Source organism: Orycteropus afer, unplaced genomic scaffold (genome assembly GCF_000298275.1).
Source record: "Orycteropus afer afer isolate SDZICR_OR568_19922 unplaced genomic scaffold, OryAfe1.0 scaffold00127, whole genome shotgun sequence".
Taxonomy (NCBI): Eukaryota; Metazoa; Chordata; class Mammalia; order Tubulidentata; family Orycteropodidae; genus Orycteropus; species Orycteropus afer.
The window spans coordinates 5925486-5943881 of NW_006921714.1; the positions used below are offsets into that span (position 1 = coordinate 5925486).

Sequence of the window (18396 nt, forward strand, 5' to 3'; positions counted from 1 at the left end):
CCTAGAACAACAGCAGATAGCTCCTTTCCCATTGCTGACAGGTTAATAAGACAGTAGTACACGCAGAAAGTATTTCATCTTAGAAACACATTTGTCAATAGAAGAAGCAAATGATACAGTCAGCTTCTTGCTCAAGTAATAAAGTAGATACTTTGAGTTTATAGTGAGTATTTATTCCAAGTTAGATACAGTCTGTGCTCTTAAGTTACTTATGGCTTAGTAAATGTTATGGACAAGTAGATAAGTGATTACGTTATAGTGTAAGAAGTTTGGAAAAGATTATTAAGTCATGGGAGAAAGAAGGACTGCTTATGCACAGGGTGACAGCTCAGGGAGCAGAGGTGCATGGAGGGATGGACACAGGGAAGAGGTAACTATGGGGAGGAAGTGGGAGGGAAGCTGTTGAATTACGGTAAATTGTGGCCAATGTCATGAGACAAAGTATATGTGAACTGTTGTATGGAAACTGAATTTGCTCTGTAAATTTTCACCCAAATCACAATTAAAAAAAAAAAAAGATTATTAAGGACAAGATATTCTGGAATGACATAAGAGAGACACCTGACCCATTTTTTTTTTATTATTTGCACTTTTTTTTTGGTGAGAGGGGTCCTGGAAGCCTTCCTGGAGGAGGAACTTTCTGTATAAATGAGGATGCAAATGATGAGGTGGAAATTGCCCCAGCAAAGGTGGAGTGGTGGAATTATATAGGTGGAATGAACTATTAAGCATCTTTAAGTATTAGGTGAAAAGAAATTCAGTTACAGAAAGGTTAAGTGGCTTATCCAAGGGTATGTGTTGTGCGCATACCGAGCTTAGCTCTGCACTTATGCTATCGTTAATCTCTAAGGCGTAGCTCTCTGTGGAATGTTGAAGCCAGCATGTATGTAATTCCATTCAAGTAACTAGTAGGGCCAGAAAATATATAAAGGTATGAGTGGATATATTAGGTAAGAAGGAAAAAGATGATAAAAGATGTTCTAAAGGTTGCTTTTAACCGTGTCTTGAGTTTGAATAAATATTTCTGTTTTAGACCCTTCTACTAAAGGACTTTCAACTTTGGAAATGCCACGAGAATCCTCGTCTGCCCCTACCTTAGAAGCAGGTGTGCCAGAAACAAGTAGCCATTCCTCAATATCAAGTAAGGCTTCCTCTGGTGCTTGTTTCCCCTGTACATTGACTTTGGAATATTATCTGCTGTCTTGTTTCCAGTTTCTGAACTCTTGGAGTCTTTTCTTGTTCTTGTTGTATTTCCTTAGTGACTATATTGTATGCTCTCAGGTCCACATTTGGCATTATCCTAAGTGTTTGTTTGATAAGTGAATATGGTTACTGATGAGCTAAGAATCCTAACTTGTTGGTGTCTCATCACTGAATTCCATCATTCTATAAAATAAAAATGATATATTACTAGTCTAAACATAATTTATGAGATTGGTTTGGGCACAAATGGAAAGCATTGTCGATGGCAGAATTTTACATGGAATGCCTTTATTTTTATTGGAATCACCTCCATCATTGACAACATTTTTTCTAGATCATCATAAAATAATGTATCAAACATATCACGATCCCAAAGGCATGAGTGAGTCCAGCCCTTTTGGATCACACACAGATAATAGTGGCACCCAATTGAACATAGAGGAGGCAAACATTGTGAACCTGCCCTGTTTCTGGATCCAGATTTTGTCCATGAGGAGCTTGAATTCCATTGACATGAAGATAAAGGTGTCAGCCTGGCTTAGTGGAGTCAAGAGGCGTTAGCATGGGGTGTTCACAATAGGAATCAGGGATACAAGTGAAGGTGCAACCTCTGCCGACCCTTGTCCCATGCCCTAACACACGCTGCCACGTCGAGGTCGTCTGAAGGAAGAGCTGATTAATTTTTACTTGATCCCCTTTTGAAATGAGGATGATACTGGAAAACCAGATGAAGGTCTTACTCTCAATGCTGAACTGGTAGGACGGAAAATCATCATCTTCATCCCTCATTCATTCATGCATTCATTCATTCAGCAATTCTTTATTTATTGTGTCTGTTGGCTGCCAGGCACTGTGGTTGGCACTGAGGATGAACGGCAAATAAACAAGTCAGTTCTTACCCTCCAGGAATTTACAGTCATAATAGTAACAATAGACCAAAAAAAACAAACCCACTGCCATTGAGTCGACTCTGACTCATAGTGACCCTACAGGACAGAGTAGAACTGCCCCAGAGGGTTTCCAAGGCTGTAATCTTTATGGAAGCAGGCTGCCTCATCTTTCTCCCACGGAGCAGCTGGTGGGTTCAAACTGCCGACCTTTGATTAGCAGCCAAATGCTTTAATCACTGCACCACCAGAGCTCCTTATGGTAACAATAGCTACCATTTATTTGATACCTGTCATGTGCCAGGCATTGTGCTAACCGGACACACATTGTTGCGTTTTTCAATCCTTACATCAGTGTGCATGGAAGTATTATTGTCGCTATATTATACATTAGGAAAAAGAGATTCAGAGGGGTTACATCACCGATAAAGTCCTACAGGTAAGGTCATATAGCTTGACCTTATAGTCCTACAGGTAAGGTCATATAGCTTGAGTGACAGAGACAGGAATTGACGCCAGATCTGTTTGACTTCAGAGCCCATGTTCTCCTTAATGCCTCACATGGCCTTAGGAAAGGCAATTTCAGTTGCAACCGAGATTATAGAAGTGCTAAGAAATAGTTTCCAAGTGAGAGTTATTTGCCCATTCAAAAGCAATGAAGAGCTGATAGTTCTGAATCCACTGGTTCTTCTTCTTCTTTTTTAATCACAAAAGATCTGTTTGAGGATGTGATTTTTAAAATGCTCATTTTTAAGTACACACGTGAAAATCAGGAAAGCGTATTTTTCTCCTCCTCATTTGCCATGAGTCACTTGAAAAAACTGAAGATAGTGAATTCCAGTTGGAATTTCAAGATGGGTATAATTTGAAATAGAAGAATTAAATCAGTGTAACTTCATCATTAGTTAAATGTATCATACAATAAATGTATTGTGATCCCCAAGTCATGATTGCATCTAGCCCTGTGGTTGTAGCTTAGGGCATCATTGGGTTTCCACGCTCCCTCCTCCCCTTCATTAAAAGCATGTTTGGTGGTGTGCTCTTGGCGGCTCAATGCCAGGTGCCTTACCCATTCAGCTGAACAGGGAGGGTTTTACTCCCGGGGAATTCTGCCGTCTTTTAAAACAGCTGAGCATTGGAGAACTTACTGAGTCATTTGAAGTTCTCAATCCTTCTTTGCTTGAGTCTGAGAGAGGCTGCCAAGCTTTACATTTGTTAAATCTGTGAAAAGATTCCTGCTTTGAGTTCTACTTGAAGCTGCACTTTACAAGCGAGTCATAGAATTGTAAATTTTACCAACCAGCAACCCAAATCAAGGATTTCTCATAGTAGTGCGAGTAGTTACTTCAGTGAATTCATGAAGAATATGGACTCCAAGACACAAGAATTCCTATCACACCTCTTTTTTGATCAGTTTATCAGCTGATGATTTTGTAGCTAAACATGTCGTGATCCATTACTCAAACAGCATGCTAATTACATTAAAACAATGTTATAACTGATTTTACATCCCACCAAGGGGCTGCCTTGGTGCCATGATTGTGAAACCCGTGTATAACATTTAAGGCTTTCGAGAGGCCATGCAGTCATGCTGGTTGCCATCATCCCCTGCTAGGACACGTAGCTCAGAGCTCCAGTTTCTGAAATGGTCCTTCTAAGAGATGTAAGTTCTCAAATATCCAGATGTTGGGATGTGGGGATCACGGAGGAAGGGCACGTAACGATGCACTGCCTGGTGCCCTGGGCTCGAAAGCGATTGACAGGGATGCTCAGGGGAAGAGGAGAAGTGCAACAGGTTGCTTGCTGACTCCACAGCCTACTGGCAGAAGTGCTTTTCATTGTTTTTCTGGTTTGGACATGCTTATAACTTAACAGTTCACTGGTGGGATATTGTCAATGCTTAACTGCAGCATACAAATGTTACCCAATTTTTAAAACAAAGACATGTACTAGAATATACTTATGGAATGTTGTTTGATTCACATTTTCTCAAACTGCTCAACTAAACATTTAAAACAGAATTGACTTTGAAGTCAATATGTTTTGGTTTTAGGACCACCTCAATTGCTGGTTGTTTCCCAGTAATACAATTTCATTTGATTTGGTTTCTCTCTCTGAAAATCGGGGTTAATATGTGTCATCCTCCTTCAAAACACACACACACACACACACACCCCTCATGGGATATAATGAAGATTAAAATTATGTGTGTGAAGCCTCACAAGCTCCATGAAAGGGAGTTAAGCTGTATGGTCAAAGCAGTACTGTGTGTCTTAAATCCCTTTCTGGAGCAAGGCACAGTATAAAAAAATTATGTTGTTGTAATGGGATACATATTTGTAGGCTATACACGAGTGCTAATAGGCACTGTTACCTTCTTTAGGGACTGAAGAAAGGCTCCCAGGACAGCATAGTGTCACTTCTCCATTTGGATAGGAGCATACAATTTACCAAACAATTGCAAATAGCTGATGGAGGTTCAATTGCAGTTCTGTCGGCCATGTGGAGCCTTTGTGTGCTGTGGAAATCTGTTCCCCCTGGTAATCATCTCCTAATTTCCTCCATATAGCTCAGTATAGGCAGATGAAAAGGGGATCCCTGGGAACTCTGACAATGAGCCAATTAATGAAGCGACAGCTGGAACATCAGTCTAGCGCCCCCCTTAACATCAGCAACTGGGACACTGGTGGGTCATGCTTTTTCTTCTTGTTTTGCCTCTCAGATTAGCTAATGCCACTTCTTTCTCTGTGTCCACTCTGCTCCCTTGTTAGGGAAAAAGGTTTCTCTCATGGTCTTTGGTTGAAATAATTTTAAAAGATAAGGTGATCGATAAGTCTATTTAAACTTTCCAAGTGTCTAGAGCCACAGCTCTTCTGTCTAGTTTGCTACAACTCTCCCCCCCTCCCCCAAAGATCCAGATTCCAGATCTTAGGTTATTTATTTGGGAGTTAAATGGTGGAAATACATAGAAAAGGGAATGGAACTTTAATTTCATGATGCAAAGAAAAAAAAGAAAAAAACACACATCAGAGAACTAATGTTATCTAATGAGGTAATGTATGTGATAGTGTTTTATCAATTATGAAGTACCAGAAAAATAAGAGACTAGTAATTATAGTAACTGTCAGCTTGTTTTGTTATGTGCTGTCAAGTCAGACCTGACTCATAGCAACCCCTCCTTGGGTTTCCAAGGCAGTATTACTACGGAAGTAGATTGACCAACCTTCCTTCTGAGGAGTGGCTGCTGGGTTTGAACCGCCAGCCTTCTGGTTAGCAGTCAAATGCCTTAGGCACTATGCTACCAGAGCTCCTAGTGTACCTTGATCTGCCAGTAGTTTTGGGCATACGAGGTCTGTGTTTTAGTCGGCGGGGTCACCAGGTGGCAGTCGCACACCCTCATGCTCACATGGTGGAACTGCATCTAATGTCAATTTTAAAGTAAGAATCACCTGCCACAAAACGTCTGCTTTAACATGAGCACCCTGCACTTTCTGAACTTGGCTCCACCTTCTCTACATGTGCTTTCTCAAGCCAGTAGGACCGCCACAATCCTTCTCTTCTAAGTGCCTGCCTTTTCTTTCTCCTTTTTTTTTTTTCCCCAAAAATTAAATGGGTCATTTGAGAGAGAAATTTATATAGGTAAAAGCACTTTGAAACATACATGCACTATGAACATATACGTGTTTATTACTGTAATATCCTCTGGGGGCCATCTTGGATTGGACTATTTTAGTATCTTGGTTAGTACTTTTTGGTTATACTTATTTGAGATTACTTTCTTCTTATGACCAAGAATTATCATTTCCACAAAAAGCAAAATCTTGTGATATTGTTACTTTTTGTCCACAGCCATAATATTTGTTCACATTCATCTTCTTTTCCCATTATTAAAAAAAGGAGTTAATTTAGATAACTGAATCTCACAGACCACACCTCACCCTACATAAAATAGACAGTTTCAGTTCTCCTGGCCTTTATGAGTGTTCTTAACACTTTAAAGTTTTAAAATGTTTTATATTCCTTTCAGTAGTAAGTGATAGTGAGTAATAAAATGGCCAAAAACCAACAGCAAAGAAGAGAAAGTAGAAGGTGTTGGACAACCAGCCTCAAGACTTTGAGTCAAGTCCTTGTGTCCATACCACAGAGGACTGGGTTTCCCTCTTTACTGAGAGGAAGCTGTCTAAGGAGCTGAGAATGATAGTGTCTATTTGGTTTGGTCTCTGTTAACCAGATGCTCAGCTTCTGTTACTTTGACCCAGAGACTCTGAAGGGTATTTTATCTCTGGTAAACAGCTCAGCCAAAAGGAACCATTTCAGATCCTGACCACAATCACAGCCTCATTGGTTGGCTCAGTAGAGTTATAGAAAGGTAAATTCATCTCAATTTCCAATCCACAATTTCATTTAAAAAATCTACACGAGACCAAATAACCCATTTAACTGAATTTTTCACTTTTCAACCAGACTTCAACCTTGTTCATGTCTCTCTGGCGTCTTGTTTAATACTTCCCGTTTACATGCTGCATTTCTTTCACCTGAGTTTTCTTGGGTTTGTTTTCTATCCTCCAAGCTGGTTCTCTGGTCACCAAGTCCTACTCAAGCTTCATCTCAATCTTCTTGTTTTCATTCGTACCAAAAAGTATTTCCCAAATCTGAAACCAGAGGAGAGTGAATGAATGTATCGTACCGTGTTAGGTGGCATGTCAGCTTGACACTGCACATGTTGACTCAGTGATCCACTAGCCTACAAAAGAATGAAGAATGCATGTGCTCCTGTAGGCACGCTGGAAGCAGTCTAACACATGGGTCACGTTTCAGTCCTCTGAGCATGCACGAGCAGGCTCACGGAAAACCCTCCTCTTCTCCATCCATGCTCATCAGGGTGACTCGCTTCTTTAAAGGGCCCATCTGTCATGTAAAACATGTAAAACAGGTGTTCCTGAAGCACACTCCTCCCTTTCTGCCCAACCCCTTTGTCCCTATTCCCAACCCCATACCCCCATTAAACACCTATCATTTCCTTGCTACCAGTTCCATGTTTTCTATATGAGCTTTCTGGTCATTGTCCCAAATGATCGCTTATATATTTGTTCATTTGCATAACATTTCTTCCATAGTTGCGACATTAGCCTTTCATTTCATATCAGAAGGTAAAGAATTTGAGCTTTTTTGGGAGGACATTCTGGATGTTTTGGATGTTTCAGATGCCATTCTGTGTTCAGTTACACTTCCTATACCTGAATGGCAGGTTCGTTGTGAAACCCTAAACCACCCTGCTCTAAGTCTAGGATGTGTCCTCTAAATGTTAACACTCAGTAATAGCAATGACCAAAAAATGGCCCCGAGAGATTACTAGTAAAATGCTTTGTACTGTGAACTGTGTTAAATTGACCACATTGAAGACTGAAATGCTCTATTTATCCACAGAACAGATACAGCCCGGGAAACGCCAGTGTAATGTGCCCACATGCCTCAATCCTGACCTGGAGGGGCAGCCGCTGAGAACAAGAGGTTAGTTCTGTCCCTGAATCTGAGACTGTGAGAGCGGAGAGAGGCTGAAGGTGATATCTACCACATCTACACACATCAGGCGAGCCTTCTATGTTTGTTTGCCAGCCACAGGTATTTCCATAAGTGTGCTGTGGTAATTTTTTGCAGCAACAGGTAAACAAATGACCATTTGTTGTTGTTATGTGCCGTCGAGTTGGACCTGACTAATAGTGACCTCTCCTTGGGTTTCTGAGGCAGTATCAGTATAGAATTAGATTGCCCCATTTTCCTTCTGAGGAGTGGCTGGTGGGTTGAACCACCAGTCTTCTGGTTAGCAGTCAAGTGCCTTAGGCACTGTGTTGCCATAGCACTACAAAAAGATCTGTAGGTGGAAAGCATGTTATTTGTGTAAAAATACATTAGTCACCCAGCAGGTGCTGAAACCTCTCCTTCAGTAGGTCCATAAAGTGGGTCCAGACTTTACTCAAACACCACCAGAGACCAGGGATGCGTGATGTCTCATCTGGGACACGACTGACAGAACGTTCTTCATTATAGGGATCTTCTAACCTTTGGAATCAGATAGAACAAGTCAGTCTCACATAATTTTTCAGATAATTGGAGAAAAGCCCTCATTACTTACTTCCCCAGTCCTTTCTAGACCAGAATCCCTGGGTCTTTCAGTATTCCTCCTAATACATACCAGTTTCCCTTATCACCTTGTGTCTACTATTCTGAGCAGGGTCCAACTTATATATGCTCCTTCAACAATGTGCAACTCAGAGGTGAACAGCTTCCTATCAGCTCCCTGAAACCGCACAAAATATACACTTGACTTTAAGCTGCTCATGAGAGCAAGCTGAGAATAAATCTGTGTTAAGATAAATCATCAGATTTTCTTTGTCTTCAAAAATCATCCCATAGCCAGTTAAACATTGCATTTGTTCTTTTTTCAATTCAGAAAATAGGTCAACAAATCATGTGTAAAAAACAAAAGTAAACAGTTTCCTAACTGGTCCCTTCATTCAGCAGACCTATTTTTCTAGACCATATTTGTTGTTGTTGTTGTCAGCTGCCTTCGATTCAGTCCGGATTCATAGTGACCCCGTGTATAACAGACCAAACACTGTGCAGTCCTGCACCGTCCTAGCAGTTGTTGCTATAGGTGAGCTCTCTGTGGTGGCCAGTGTCAGTCCGTCTTGTTGAGGGCCTTCCTCCTTGTGTTGACCCTCTGCTTTACCAAGCTGGTGTCCTTTTCCAGGGCCAGGTGCCTCCTGCAACATGTCAAAGCACGTGAACCAAAGTCTTGCCATCCTTGCTTCTAAGGAGCATCTGGACCATGTTACTCTTGTAATTTTCCTAAGAAACGAGAAGATCCTCGTCTCCAGTTTCTGTTAATGTTTCTTTAGCAAGGAGTAGTAGTTTTAGTCCCTATATAACATGAGATGAGACTCTTTCATCCACGGGACGACTAGAAAAATCTTCTATGAGTACTAGTCAGGGTGGTTGAACCCTGAGTTGTAGACAGAATCTCCGGTGCTTGTACATGGTCAAGTGACTCAATTAGTAGTGGCAAAAACAGAATGAGGTAATGGGAACAGACAGGGAAAAGGAGTCTCTTCCAGGACAAGCTGGACAGGCCATTGATGAGGTGGCAGCAGGGAGACCGCCGCATGCACACAGCTTGGAGACGAGCCCTTTCATAGTGTTTCCTATCCCCAAGATTCTCAAAGGGCTTTTGTCAGAATCTCATGTTTTGAAGTAGGGTTTAGAGCTGGTCCTCTCCTTATTCAGGTTTCTGAGAACCCTCTCATTCTGTTCCTACTTACTTACAGAATTACCTTGGGTATATCCAGCAGGGGAACCAGGAGTGGTGACTTCAGGAGTATTGCCAGCAACTGGGGGATAATGAGACTACTTGTGAAATGGCAGACTTAGCTGTGGCTCAGTGATAACAAAATGTCTGTGGTTTCTTTTTCCCATTTTACATCTTCTCTTTGTACATTATTCTTTGCTCACATTTCAAAAGCTGTATTCAAATATCTGTTGATTCAGCTCATGTTGCTCTCTGGGGGTTGATGCCCTATAACATAACCTTTCTGCTTTTATCCACTACTGCTATAAATAATGCAGTGTTCATTCTCTGTTGTCACGTGGGAAAACAACTTCACAGTGCTATTGTCAAATATTCCTATTTCTTGACAGATAATAGGTCATTGTATTGAATGCAATGAAAAGATGGATGCCATTTGTATTAGGTAGTGACTGGTTTGAATCCACTCAGATGACTCTGATTCTCTCCCTTTTCTTGACTTTAATTGTGATTACTTATAAGAAAAACTGACACTTACCTTCTGAAAGCCTTGACTCAAAGGTTTGTATCAGTACTTCTAGTAAGACTGTGTCACATCACTGTCTATGTTATGAACAGTTCTGCTTTCAGCACAGGTGTTTGTCATCTGGTAGACAGAGTCAGAAGATGTTCAACAAATATGGAGTGTTGGATTTAGACTTTTTGTGTTCTGATCTCTTGAAGTGATTTCATGGTGTTTAGTAGTCAATCATGTCTTCTTTTAGCTCAATTCTTGCCTTTTCTATTATTAATTGATTTATACTTATGTGTATAATAATGCTCTTTCTTCCACTTGAAACATTTTTATGAAACAATTTAAAGGTCTTTTAATGATGCACGCAGGGTACTTAGGAAAGAGTGCTATGTTAGAGACAGCTGATAAACACAGTAGCCCATTTGGGATCTTAGCTAGTAACATACAGGTCTTTTCAGATGATTTATTTTGCCATTGGAGGCCTTCAAATTTCCTGTTTCTCATAAATCCATTTTGTCACCTTCCATCATGCCAGGGAGAGTGTAGTATGAAAGCATCTTGGCTCTGCTACCATTCCCCCCCCCCCCCATAGAAACACAGCATCCACTTGGCTGGGTTTCCAAATTCTTATTTTGATTCCTTTGGAAACCAGTTCTCTGAATCATGGGGTAAGTCCATACAGTTTTGTTGTGGTTTGTTTGCTTTCAGCAACAAGTTAGCGCTTCCTTGAGAAACAGCTTCTTTAATGGCTGCTGGGTTTTACGGCCTTCTTTTCAATGAGAAGAACTCAGCCTCTCAGTGCTTAGTGGGCAAATCCTGATGTTCCGGATTGTCACCCGAGACTCTTCTGTAGTGCCTCCTTCCTGCAGCTCCCAAAGCGCCTGTCCAGCCCTGGTGACTTTCTGCATAGAACAGCCCCCGACACTTCAGATTTCCTCATCACTGCACTAGGTTGCCAAGATTCCCGGCTCACATTTCTTTGAAGGCATCAAACCCCAGAGTTTCAAACACCGTGAAATGGATTGGTGGAAATGTGGAGTGAGTCACTGGCTGCTTCCTTCAAAACACTCCATGTTTCATTCATGAAGACTTCAGGTTGGAAATGAAGTCTTTTTGGCTGTGGGCTTTATGCTATTACTTCTCAAAGCAGAAACGTTCTTCGCTAGCTCTCCTTGCTTGGATGTGTGGGGTTCGGGATCTTATCTTCTTCCCAAATTAGCAACATCTTAGTAGGAGCGAGCAAGACTTGTAACTCATTTGAGGGTATCCATGAATAGGTTCCCTCGTTTTTTCCATCTGTGCCCTAACACCTTATTAGCGTACATAAGCTCTGTCTGATTTTCTCAAAGGCAAGAAGTGAAAGGGGAGATAGGACTATAGCTGTTTAAACCATACAAGCAGACACAGATAAACCACAATCTGTCTGGAGTTCGCTTGACTACTGAGGGTCTTTCACAGTGTCACTGGATGGTCAAGTCACGGCCCTCCGAATATGACCTTCGGCAGGTTTAAAGGAGAACCGGACCTTTCCTGCCCAGAAACTGACATTTATTCACCAGTTGTGTCTTTGCCTTCCCCAGGTGCCACCAAGTCCAGCCTGTTGTCAGCACCCAGCATAGTCAGTATGTTTGTACCTGCACCCGAGGAATTCACCGACGAGCAGCCCACGGTGATGACTGACAAGTAAGCTTACACCGCCATTTTCTCCCCATGTTTCTAGAATTTGTCTCAGGCCACATGGGTTTTAAGAAAGCATCTGAGAATGTAGGTTTTGATCTTAAGTCAGTATTTGTTCTCCAGCAGATGTAGCTGTGTCAGTGTCCATTTGCAATTTTAGAGGCATAGTGTTGTATGGGCAGCTTCCATGCACGCCTAGGGATTTTTCTTTTTTAATTTGTACACATGCAAAAAATACCCACCTACTTATTGTCCCTGGAAATAATTTCATATGAATAATATCCCTCAACCAGAAGCTGCAAACTGTTAGGCTCGGAGTAAGTATGAGACTTGATAGTTATCCCCCTGCTGGTAGAATACATTCTCGCAATTGCAGATCCGCTATGTCATCTTCTAGCTTGTCAGTTTTCAGTGTCCCCAGATTTCTTACAGGCTTAAGTCCAAGTGCCTTAGCTTTTTATAAAAGACCTTTTAGATTGTGAAGGAATACCACTCCTCACCAGGAACATTTTTTCTAGCCCCATTACCTTTTCTATAGTGTGTCTGATCTCTTCTCACCTCTGTGATTTCATAGATGTCCTTCTCTCTGCACTTGTTCTGCCCAATGAACTCCTATTCATGCTTCAAGAGCCAGCTTAAGGCAAAGTTTCCCGGACCCCGCTAGGCAGAGTTACTCACATGATTCTTTGAGTTTCTGTGACATTCAGTGCATGTCTCTATTCTAGAACACATCACTTTGTATCTACCTATTTATTTGTTTATGCATTTATGTTCTGTCCTAGACTATGAGCTCTTTAGGGAATGGGGCCGTTTCCTCTATAGTTTACACCTTTCACTTCTTGTGCATTACCTGGCACATGAACTTGTAGTCACTGGGTATGAGAAAGAAAAAGAGTTGTAAGAATGCAAGTTTGGAGGGATTCCCTTGTGACTGGTAAAGAAAACCAAACTGATGAAGTGCATAAAAAAAACCCAAAACCAAACTCATTGCCAATGAGTTGGACCTGACTCATAGTGACCCCTCCTTGGGTTTCCAAGGCAGTATCACTACGGAAGTAGATTGCCCAACCTTCCTTTCGAGGAGTGGCTGGTGGGTTTGAAGCCCCAGCCTTCTGGTTAGCAGTCAAATGCCTTAGGCAGTACACCATCAGAGCTCCCATGAAGTGCATAGGCTTCTGATACAAGGAGAGGAAGATGAGGCTGGTGTGAGTGTCCATGGGGCTGACCGCAGGTGATGGTCAACACTGAAGAGGTGGAGGTGTCTGGGTTGTACAGCTGCCTTGGAACGCCCACACCAGGAGCATGTAGGTACCTGGGAAAGGTACTTCTTGGTCCTCCTTTGGTACAATTTCCCAATTTTGTGTCCTCTTACTAGTCCCAATCCTTCTTGGTTGACTTCCTGGTTGCCTGTGCATGTGCTCCGTTTTTCTTCTTTTTATTGTCGAAAGTGTGAATCCTATATTTAAAAAATTCAATTGGGAGAGATTTTATTTTTTTTTTGATAGTTGTTTTGCTCATATTTAAGGAGCTCTAGTGGTGCAGTAGCTAAGGCATTTGATTGCCAACCAAAAATTCAGAGTTTCAAACCCACCAGCCACTCTGTGGGAGAAAGATGAGGCAGTCTGCTTCTATAAAGATTGACAGCCTTGGAAACCCTGTAGGGTAGTTCCATTCTGTCCTCTAGGGTTGCTCTGAGTTGGAATCAACTCAATGGGAGTGGGTTTGGTTTTATGGTTTGGTTTTTGTTTTTATTTAGGAAGGTTTCAGATGGAAGGTCCCCACAACAATTGTGGCTTGGTTTCCTTGCTGTCCCTGGTAGATGTTCCCTTCCTTTCACAGAGCTGCCCAGCTGTAGCAGGAAAGAGCTCTGGCTTTGGGGGAGGATCCTTGGGTGGTGCAAACAGTTTGTACTTGACTACTAACCTAAAGGCTGTCAGTTTGAACCCATGCAGTGATGCCGTGGAAGAAAGGTCAGGTGGTCTGCTGCCATAGAGATTACAACCAAGGAAACACTATGAGGGAATTCCACTGTGTAACAGTGGGGTTGCCATGAGTCAGAATTGACTTGATGACAGTGGCTTTGGGTTTTTTTTGGTTTGGATTTGGTTGAGTTGAATTAAATTGAACTTACCTGAGGACACTGGAAATAACAATAAGTTGTCAATTCCTTAAGAACAGATGTCATTATTTGTGTCTACATATTAGATACACTAAGTATGGTGAGTTTCTAAAACTGGCCTCAGTGGATGGTAGACAGGAGACTGCAATCCAGACTCTCCTGGTCTGCTAGAGCATCTTCTTGAGTCCACTACCCCATCTGTCACCCTCAAATAGGGCATTTCCCAACCTGAAGGCTTAGGAAGGCTTCCATGTGTGCCTAGCCATTTTTCTTTTGTAATTTGGATAAATGCAAAAAATGTCCCATTACTAATAATCCCCAGCAATAATTTCACATGCAGAAAATCTTCGGGCCAGAGCCTCAAACTGTTGGTCTAGATGACATTCATTGTAAGAGGGAGCAATAATACATCACCTGTGGGTCGGATGCTTGTGAGTTGGAAGAAGGTTCTCCATAGTCAAAGAAGCCCTTCTCCATGCACGGATGCCTTGTGTGCCACTTCCTTTGTCTGTGCTGATGATGACATTGGGGTCTCCCCTTTGTTCTTGGAGTGCCACACTGACTTCCCTTTGGAAACTTTCCCAACACTCACCAGAATGACTATGTGCAGTTATATTTTGAAGCCACTGGTTGGCTTTTATGGGAACGACCCCTCTGTTTTTTGTGCAGGTGCCACGACTGTGGGGCCATTCTGGAAGAATACGATGAAGAAACCCTTGGGCTGGCCATTGTGGTTCTCTCCACATTCATTCACTTAAGTCCGGACTTGGCGGCCCCGCTGCTGCTGGACATGATGCAGTCTGTGGGCAGGTGAATGTCAGCTTCTTTAACCTACATCTTGCCATGAAAACTACCAGCTCAAAGTGAAGCATCCAGTCACCTTTCCGAGGCGTGATATTTGTGGGATCAACTCAGACTATTTCCTACAACTGAATGGGCCGATCTTTAGATTGAATCCCCCAGCTGTGTAGTGTCGTGAATCCTCCTGTGAGTGTGAAGCTAGAGGAAACGGCACTAAAAAATCTGCTCTTAGTTGCTTTCCATAACTACGTGAGCTTCTCTATGTAAAGGTGCTCAGACCAGTGCTGGTTAATAGTAAGTGCTTTATACGTATTAGCTATTAGTATTACTACCATTTTCTCTCTTTACCTGTTTTAAGATGGATTCCTAAGTATTTCTAGTTTGAGGACACCTCATTTGGCTGTGTAATGAAGGACCTTGGTATGTGAAGGGATAAACAGAAACAGTAGGTGTCACATTTGTGACTTGCATAAAAGAAGGTGAGCAGTTTGGGAACAGGGCCTTCAGCCTGACAGAGTGAGGGTTACATTTTGCTGCTTTGAGAACATTACTGTTAAGACAACTCCATGTAGTCAATAATGAATTAGAATATAAATGATGTGTTTTATGGATATGAAGAAAGAGTTTAAATTCAGTATCAAGCTAGAGGCCTGGCATATACGATTTATAGGCAAGGACTGAGTTCAGTTCCACATGAATCGACTAAGTAGCTAATCTGTGCTAGCTCAGTGTGAGGGCCTTTGGGCTGTAGAGCAGCTCATCCTCCAGTACTTTGTGGCTTAGTTGTTGAGGACAGTTATACGTGGAGTAATTAAGTAGCTATACAAGATAGGACGTGGTTAAGTGCTGTAAGACGTGGTTAGGTGCTGTAATTAGTGGTGTGAGTGGTAAGTACTCTACAAGTTCAGGATGGAAAAGGGTTGGATGGAGAACGTAAGACAAGGACTCTGCAAATTCCTGGTGTTTGAGAGAGGGAAAGAGAATGGGTCTGAGTGGACTGAAATGGAACCTTTTTTTTTTTTTTTTTTTAAATGAAGAAATGCTAATTGTGAGTTAAAGACAAGCAACCTTTTTTTTTTTTTCAGAAAAAACAACCCTAATCCCAAAGAATGCATGACTTCTTTATCTTCCTTCCCCCATTTTATTCTGTTTTATCTCTAAGAGTCAGACAGTCAGAGGTGTAATAACAGTTCAGTGCAACTAGTCCACTCTGAGTCGTAGCAATAGTCAGTGTGCAAAGTCAGTGACTAATATGGGAGAACGTGAAATCCATTCATCAAAGTCAGTGACTGATATGTGAGAAAAGATGATTCATTTCACATAGGCCCTTGATGTTTACCTCATTATAATAATTGCAGAGTACATGTTGTATCAGCTCTCAACTTGTGCCATTGAAGGTTTTTATTAACGCAAGTTCACAGTTTCACCTGTTTTAGTTTTAGAACAGATACAATTATTGCTTTGGTCTGCCACCATCTCTTTGAAACAGCCGATCAAAGTGATGATAGATATACAGAGGGATTTGTTTGCTTTTTGTTTGTGTTCACACAGCAGAAACAAACCATGTTCAAGAGCTACCAACTGTTAAGCTGGAAACTAATGTGCTTTTGTGAAAGCAATGGAAAACAGCAGCAGGTTCTATTTTATGTTTTTACATTGCCTCCATCTAAACCTCTGCCTGTTTGGTTGGCTAGCTAGAGACAGGGAGAGCATGTAAGGCAAGCTGTCACCGTTCCCAGTAAGCTAAGTCTCATCACCAAAGCTACCGAGAGATGAGACTTGGTGGTCACCTGCTGCCTGGCTTCTTTGCACACCTCGAGAAAGGACAGGAGACCACCACCTGAAGAGCAGATGAGTTAATGCAGGCTTATTAACACTGTATTTATGTTAGGCATGGTCACAGGATCCAGTCCCAAAGGTGTAAGAGTATGGAAGCTCACCATGACCCTTTTGTTTCCCACCTAAGCCTTTCCCCATGGGAATCCATATTTGCTCTCTACTTAAAGCAAAAACCCTATAGGACAGAGTAGAACTGTGCCATCAGGTTCCCAGGCCTGGAGTCTTGCAGAAGCAGACTGCCACATCTTTCTCCCACTGAGCAACTGGGGGGTTCCAGCTACTGATCTTTCAGTTAACAGCTTAAGTGCTTAATCACTGTGCCACCAGGGCTCCCTTGCTCTCCACTTAGAGCCCTTTCAGAATTCCTCCATATCTCTTTCTAGGTAGAGGATGATATTTGCTGCACCCTTAGCTGTGGTTTATTTCATTTCCAATGTTTATCATCTGTCACAGTGTCATTGGCAGGATAGGGCCCCATAACAAAGCAAATGGGAGTAATATCTCCATTTCTGGATTCTTAAGTACTTTTTAAAAAGTCAATAATTTTTCAGTGTTCTCCTTATTTGTTTCTTCAATGTTGTACTTACCATTCTTCTTCTAAACCCACCAATTCTGTAGTTCACTTTCTACATGACCCAGTCCCTGGTCCATTCCCCCCATCTAAACCTGAGCCTCCAAATACATAGAGTATTTCCAAGCATATAGAACCATATACTTATACGTTTTTTTAAATTAAATGTTATATGTCCATTTAGACATTTCACTTCTCAATAGAAATAGATCCCTCCTCATTACTATCAACCTAACAATTAGCAGCCAATCCCCATTACCTGTTTTACTGTGTTATAGAGACTTTTACAGTTTGTGGCTTGCTTGTGGTTAGGTTTCAGAGATCGTATATAAAGACAAAGCAGGAGCTCTGGTAGCATAGTGCCTAAGGGACTTGACTGCTAACCAGGAGGCTGGCGGTTCAAACCCACCAGCCACTCCTCGGAAGGAAGCTTAGGCATTCCTACTTCTGTAGTGATAACTGCCTCGGAAACCCAAGGAGGGGTCGCTAGGAGTCGGGGCCGACTCGATAGCAAATAACAACAACAATATAAAGACATGGATTTTGAGCTGAGTTAATATGGGGATGAAGTGGATCAAACGTCTAACCTCATTGCAGAGGCCATTTTGTAGCTTAGCTGGGTGATAGAAAACAATTTAACTTCATACTCGGTGGACTTGGACATTTCTGACTTGGTGTAGAAAGTAGGTCTCAGGGACTGACTACTGAGTGAGGCCTTCAGTCCCTGGTCTGTGCCCCCATCTGAACCTGCACCCCCACAGATCCTACAGGATCACTAATGCATTTCCTCATGAAAACCAAAGCTCTTTTTGTGACTCTGTTTACCTTATTTCCTAGGTTGGCATCCAGCACTACTTTTTCTAATCAAGCAGAAAGGTAAGGTCCTAAACTGAGCCCAAACCTGACATTCTAATCTCTGCCGTGCATGTTCACCCTGTTTCCAGGGCACTAGCATGTACACTGTGGAAGGAAGTTTGTTAACTTCACAGCTTCATCTGTATGAAGAAAAAGAGGTCACAGAGAGCACTAGTTGTTCATGTTCTTTTCCTGCCTTAATTCATTAATTCATTTACTCAGCCAACAAATCATTTTGAGCCCACCCTGTGCTGGGCACTGTGCTAGATACTTAGGACACAACTAGGGGCAAAACCGACATGATTCCTACCTTCATGGGGAGGCCAACATAAGTGAAATATTCACACAGATTTGTAATTGTCAGCTGTGGTAAGTGCTGTGAAGAAACCATGCAGAATGCTGTGAGACTTGTATGATGCTCATTCATTCAGCAAGCGTGTTTTTACAGTTGCAGTTGATTTATTTACATAGCACATGATGCATTTCACAAAGTTTTGCACATTGTAATGCTTGATCTATGGTCTTAAGAAGTAAGTAGCACCAATAACATTGGAAGAAGAAACTAAGATAGAATAAGTTTCATTATGGATATAGACACAGATGAAAATAATTGCAAAATATTTTTCA

General features: G+C 41.8%; 1 protein-coding gene across 1 annotated transcript in view; it reads left to right on the top strand.

Moving 5' to 3' along the window:
- UNC79 (unc-79 homolog, NALCN channel complex subunit) overlaps positions 1-18396 on the top strand; it is a 284033-nt gene that overhangs the window by 179447 nt on the left and 86190 nt on the right. The window contains exons 32-37 of the mRNA XM_042781482.1: positions 1034-1141; positions 4660-4776; positions 7518-7601; positions 11488-11590; positions 14373-14513; positions 17752-17790. Of these exons, the coding sequence (XP_042637416.1) occupies positions 1034-1141; positions 4660-4776; positions 7518-7601; positions 11488-11590; positions 14373-14513; positions 17752-17790 (592 nt within the window). The remainder of the gene's footprint in view (positions 1-1033; positions 1142-4659; positions 4777-7517; positions 7602-11487; positions 11591-14372; positions 14514-17751; positions 17791-18396) is intronic.